Raw genomic sequence first — 6114 nt, forward strand, 5'->3', positions numbered from 1 at the left:
GTTCTGTGATTCATATTAGACATATTGGACAATATCTGCAGAGCTCTGTATTAACAACCACGATAGGAAAAAGTGTTGTGCTGTACCTCCTCTCCTTTCTTCTCGCTCCCCAGAGCGTACTGCTGAGTGCTGGGTATAAAGCGGATCGGGATGTTGTACACTCTGCCCTTATAAAACACCACTAATGTGTAGGGCTGCTGTGCGTCCTGCCCGGAGCTGTTCCTCACCATGAAGGCTCCATCCTGAAACAGAAAACCTCCTGTAATCCTCATCCTCCTCAGCTTGAAGAACAACACTGCTCAATGAGAAGATCCTCACTTTATTTTCGCGAAACAAGACTTCATACGCAGTCTTTCGGTCACATGCGGCGCCGTACCAGGGTTTCATATAAACGTCTGCGTCCTAAAACATAAAAGTCAGAATTTTAAAACATCGCTCTTGATGTGTTGATTCATCTTTACAATGTATTGCTGTAAGGGCACACCTTGGGTTGGTCTATCGACCCATTCTCAGTAGAAACACTTCCTCTGTCAGCTGGTTCTGGGACAACAGGCAGAACAATTTGTGTCACTTCACGTCAGAATACAAAACTCCAGTGCAATGTGTTGTTAAACCTGCTGTGAAACACACGGAGGAGATATACTTACTTGGGAACTGTGGAAGAGGAATTCTGCAAGAGAGCCCAAAAACAGAGCAGACACAGTAAATACACGGCACAAAGCTGTGATTAAAGGCAGTGTTGCTCATTTTGAGCAGCGCTAGACATCCACATAAACACTGTAAATGCAATGCAGACTGGTAAAACTGTACGTTGCATTCCTTACTTTGGTCGTTTCAAGTCCAGTGAAAAAGCTTTCGGGGGAGGTTTCTGGTCAGTACGCGGCACAGGTAGTGATCTGCCTTTGAAAATACAGACTTACTCAAATGATCTTGTTTTTTATTGAGCAAGAGGTAGAAAATGAGGACAAATTCCAACATTCTTTTAACTTTATCTACATCCCATTTAAATGGAATAAATGTGGAACACCTGTATATGATAATGACTTCTAATACGATTTAACTTATGAGTATGCAATAATAAACACTCCTCTGTATGTGCAGCACATGCATGTACAGTCGTCCTCACATGTATTCATATCCTCCCATTAAAGACGGAAAAAAACAGCTGAAATAAGTTGAAATTGACAAAAGTAATAATAAATAAAAATTTAATAAAAATCATGACGTTGCTTTTGAATTGTAGTTCAACAAAAATATTAAACAAACAAAAGCAAAAAACAAGCAAACAAACATGATGGGACCTGTAACCTAATATTTTGTTGAACAACCCTTTGAGCCAATCACTGCAATCAAGCTGTAACTCTCAATTTTTTAAATTATTCTTTTCAACCACAATTCAAAAGAAATGTCGTATTTCACTAAATTAGAATTTAGCAAATTTCTATTATTACTTTTGTCAGTTTCTAGTTATTTGAGTGACTATTGTGAATTTTGCCTTTTCTTTAATGGAAGGGTTTGAATAGATTTGAGGGCGACTATGCGTGCGATTAAATCCTCATGGGACAACAGAGGATTTCACAGAGTAATGTGTTCTTTATTCATGTTTCAGGAGAAAACGTCTGATATAGAAAGAAGTGGCTGGTTTTCTAGTGTTTAATAAATGCTCAGTCTGGCAAAGAATATGAGTTAATTGAAACACTTACTTTCAAATTCCCTTGGTTTTAAATCTGGCCTCTGAAATAAAAGTCATATTTATTTATGAATACATGTGCGTAACAAAGAAAGAAAGCAGTACAGTAAAGCAAGAAGGATATTCTGTATTATCCTTATTTTGGCTTTGTATACATTTAAAAAGAAATGTTTTGATGAAAAGACATTCCTACCGGTCGTAGAGGTGGTTTTGGTGACCTCCTGAAGCAACAAAATGAAATCAACAGATGCTCAGTTACTACTTTCTTAAAGATCAAAGCTTCGTTGTGTGTAACTGGATGCGACATTGTTTGATTAGCTTACTCTCTGGGTAAGAGGTTGGTTAGACGTGGAGGAGGACCCTCTGCAGGCTTATCACTGGAGCCTAGAGGAGCAACACAGCGCGTTAACATCTGCAAGTTTATACAGTGTGCATGTTGTTAACTTTAAAAAAAACAGCCACACGTTTCCTAGATCGCCTCTAGATGGCGCACCTTGTCAGTCTGATTCAAGGTCTTTCAGAAGTCGGTCGCTCTGTGATTTAATACTCACTCTCATCTGGATCACAGACTTCATATTCATCGTCACCTGTGGGCTCCTGAACCTGCAAAGTCAGAAAAACCAATAAACGTGCAGCATGCCAAATCTCTGCAAAGCATCTGCTTTTGAAAATTAGTCTTCACTTACAGGTTGAGGAGATCTCCTCATGTTCCCCCTACAAAAACAACAAGGCACAGCAACAGAGTGACTTTAAAAAATGATCTTAGTGTTTTGTAAGAAGAGAGAGAGGAGAATGTTGTGGGTCCTACCTGGGGCTGGGTATTGGTGGTAAAGAATGTGATTGTATTCCTGGGATTGGACACAATCTGTAAGATAGATGCACAGAAATGAATTATTAGTCTGTAGTCTAAATGATATGTCTCCAAATAAATGTGAGGGGTCATGAGGTGATGAATGGGAGAGGAAAGAAGAAGAACCACTTTTCTGATTGGTGTGTAGTACAGACATTTGTGTTTTGGCAAATTTAGTATTTCCTGATGGCTGTTGAACACACCACCAGACAATAAGGTTGACTCCTCCCATGGCCCAGCCAATGATCGAAGACATTGAAAGCACCGGTGCCATCATGGCTGCCTTTTGTCTCTGCTTGATTGCCTCATAGGCCGCTTTATGACTCTGAAACAGGTGCTGTAGTCAGGATTGTTTAAAGGGTTTTGGCTGTTTCAAAGACTTGATTCATTCATTTGCACATGATGATGAAGTGCATTTGTTTGACAATCCCATTTGCCTCATATCAGTTTGTTTGGCTGAGGTTTGTGATGCCAAGTTTGCCTGCCTTGGCATAATGTGGATGCTGATTCCCCTCAAGTAACAAAGACTGTTCTACCAAGCTATGGCTTATTTTGCCCAGCAGTTGACAAGAGTGTGATGGTTAAATATTTAAGCATGTAAAATGTTCATTGTGAATGTGTAATTTAAATACCAAGTTGAAGTATACAGTCACTAAAGTTGTCAAATAATTATTGTGGAGTAAAACTACAATATAACTCAGTCTATCTTAAAGTTGTTCTTAAGAACAGTAGCTGAGTAAATGTTCTTGATGTATTCCGCTGGTGATATTGTGTATTTGTCCCATTTTATGAATCAAGAAAGTCTCACACTGACCTGCTTGTTGAAGAAGTTGAAGAATTCTCCTGCAAAGATGCCGACAAATGCAACCAATGTTCAATTCCACATATGAATGTGTCGTATGAAATACTTGTAATTGGTTTTTACACAAACCTACCTCTTTGTCAGGGACTTCATAAAAATCTGAAAAATAACCAAAGATAAAATTAGGCATGAAGCAGATCCACAAATGCTGGATGATTTTAATTTTTTTTTTCAGCCTTCAGCACCGAACATTATTTACTCCTGGACATCACGACTAACGGGTCCTGATGTCTCTTAGTATGTTACATATCTGCACTGGCCAATAACCTGTTTAACACAACAGACATAGGGCTGCAAGGTGGCACGGTGGTTAGTGGTGGTTAGGACACCCGGGATCTTTCTTCAAGTTTGCATGTTCGGGTTCTCCGGCTTCCTCCCACAAGGTCCAAAAACATGTTGAGGTTAATTGGTGATTCTAAATTGTCCGTAGGTGTGAATGTGAGTGTGCTTGGTTGTCTGTCTCTAAGTGTAGCCCTGTGATAGACTGGTGACCTGTCCAGGGTGTCCCTTGCCTTCGCCCTGAGTCAGCTGGGATAGACTCCAGCCCCCCACGACCCTAGTGAGGATTAAGCGGTGTATAGATAATGGATGGATGGACAACAGACATAAAGGAGGCCATCTTTTTTGCCTGTTTTGCTTTAAAAATGATTGCCATTAAATTATGTACAGACATTCAGGATAAATTCTGACTTTATTGATCCCCTGATCCTCCAGGACCACCATGAGGTTGACCTTTTTGGTTTTCAGTGTAACATTCAACATGTTGCGTAATAAATTTGGTGTTGCCTTCCTGTGCCAATACGTCATTTTAATTCTCCAAATGCTTCACTTTATGACCTAATAGGTCGCCTGCAAAACTAATCTCATCCCCATCAGACTGAGTTTATTTAGAGCTAATTAGCAAATGTTAGCCGGCTAAAACACCAAATTAAAAAGGTTAACAATGTAAACATGATACCTGCTAAATGTCAGCATGTTAGCCTGTGTTTGAACTCAGAGACACACGGTACAGTGGAGAGAGAAAATAAAAGGAGTGGGATCCCCTACATCACTTCCTCTTGTGCTACATTTTCAGATTATGTATTCAACATGTGGTTGGATTGCGTGATAGTAGAGGTGAGGCTTGTGTTGTACCTACCAGGACTGGGAGGACACTCTGGTAAATGTGTAGGCAGCATGGGGTGGTCTCTTCCAGCTCTGTTCCCACCATGCAACATTTTATCTGAGGACAGGCATGGAAAACATTTTTGGTGTTTTGAGATTTTGTGGTTCTCTTAATAGCAGTTGCATGCACATTGCTGCTTTCATATGCCTCTATGGTCTGAGGTGTGTCTTACTGGCAAGTGGATTCTCCGCAGGTTCCACATAGTTGTCGTCATCGTAACCGGCGTCTGGATTTATGTAGTCTTCCTACAACATAGCAACACTTATTGCAAGGCGTTTACCAACACACAGTATGTGGTGAGATCTCACTAAGGAGTCAAAGTGTCTTTACTTCATCGCTCTCGTCCTGGCTGGGTTCAGGGGGCAGCTGTTTGGAGGCTTTGCCCGGGCGGAGGGGCTTCTTGGGCGGCCTGCTGGGCCGGTTACGGCAGCTGTCTGGAAAAGGAGAAGCAGAAGCAGAAACAGGACATCAGCATTTGCATGAAGCACCGTTATGAAGCCTTGTGTTTATTGTGGCTTTGGCTCAACAGCGTGCACATGTTGGTTAATCTAAATGAACCCGTGACACTTGTGCAGGAAGGGAGTGAAGGCTGCAAAGGAGAGACAGGACTCCACATGCGCGAGTTGTGAAAAGCATCATTAGAAGAACTACAATGATTAGAGATGTGTCAGCAAAAAGCAAAAGCGTCAAATGGCTGATCTGACCGAGATACTCCCCCCTTGGGAAGGAAGCAGAGGGAACTGTGGTGAAGACTCTGTGGCTGGGCGGAGGCTCGTAGCTGTCGTCCTCACGCGGATCCTCGTACATGTCATTGTCCTGAGAACAACATGTCTCTGATGTTCCAATCTCACAGACGAAATCAAAATGTTTTGAATTACAATGTGCATTTATTCCAACTTACGTAATCGGGATCAGACTGCTCGTCGGCGTCCCTGTTATCATCTGTGAACAGTTAAAAAAAGAATTTCAATACAAAACCTGAAAAAACTGTTGCGGCTTTCATTTGACCCAGCTTCCTAAAAACGGTTAACACCAGAAATTAATTAGACTGAGCAGGTGGCGGAGCACTTCTTCAGATTGTTAAGGGAAACTTTAAGTGAGCTGCTCCGTTGTGGAACCAGTGAAGCGTGTTTCCTCACCTCTTGTACTATTGAGTAATGTCCCGAGTGACTTTATCGCTGTTTTTACAATGAAGCTTGAACAGAAACTTCACGTAATTAAACACCTGGAAGGGGTGAAGTGACACCTAGCTGGTGTGGTTTTGTGTTATGAATGTGTACCGTTAACAGGCGTGCTGGTTTCATATGTCCTTAGATTGAAATGTAAGCTGCGGATGTGAGCCCAGTCAAACATTTCCTAACGTGATTATCTTGAGTTTAATTGACTTGATGTGCACCATGATCACCACAATGAGTTAAATAAGCATGAAGTATGCTTTTGTACTAAAACATGAATGCTGAAGTTCCCTTTATGACCTCGGAAATGACAGTTTTACCAAAATAGTTTTAACCTGAGCTCTGCTTTTTAGCTTTTTCGGTTAAAGAGTA

General features: G+C 41.1%; 1 protein-coding gene across 3 annotated transcripts in view; it reads right to left on the reverse strand.

The window, feature by feature from the left end:
• Positions 1–6114, reverse strand: part of blnk (B cell linker) — a 31710-nt gene that overhangs the window by 2764 nt on the left and 22832 nt on the right. For all 3 annotated transcript variants that reach the window (XM_008280181.1, XM_008280182.1, XM_008280183.1), the window contains 18 exons: positions 5469–5509; positions 5272–5383; positions 4898–5001; positions 4740–4812; positions 4541–4624; positions 3476–3501; positions 3355–3383; positions 2499–2555; positions 2377–2404; positions 2242–2293; positions 2014–2074; positions 1884–1911; positions 1704–1734; positions 825–900; positions 648–670; positions 485–540; positions 319–402; positions 87–242 (listed from right to left, as the gene is read on the reverse strand). In XM_008280181.1, the coding sequence (XP_008278403.1) occupies positions 87–242; positions 319–402; positions 485–540; positions 648–670; positions 825–900; positions 1704–1734; positions 1884–1911; positions 2014–2074; positions 2242–2293; positions 2377–2404; positions 2499–2555; positions 3355–3383; positions 3476–3501; positions 4541–4624; positions 4740–4812; positions 4898–5001; positions 5272–5383; positions 5469–5509 (1121 nt within the window). The remainder of the gene's footprint in view (positions 1–86; positions 243–318; positions 403–484; positions 541–647; positions 671–824; positions 901–1703; positions 1735–1883; positions 1912–2013; positions 2075–2241; positions 2294–2376; positions 2405–2498; positions 2556–3354; positions 3384–3475; positions 3502–4540; positions 4625–4739; positions 4813–4897; positions 5002–5271; positions 5384–5468; positions 5510–6114) is intronic.

This window comes from Stegastes partitus, unplaced genomic scaffold (genome assembly GCF_000690725.1).
Source record: "Stegastes partitus isolate 25-593 unplaced genomic scaffold, Stegastes_partitus-1.0.2 Scaffold184, whole genome shotgun sequence".
NCBI lineage: Eukaryota > Metazoa > Chordata > Actinopteri > Pomacentridae > Stegastes > Stegastes partitus.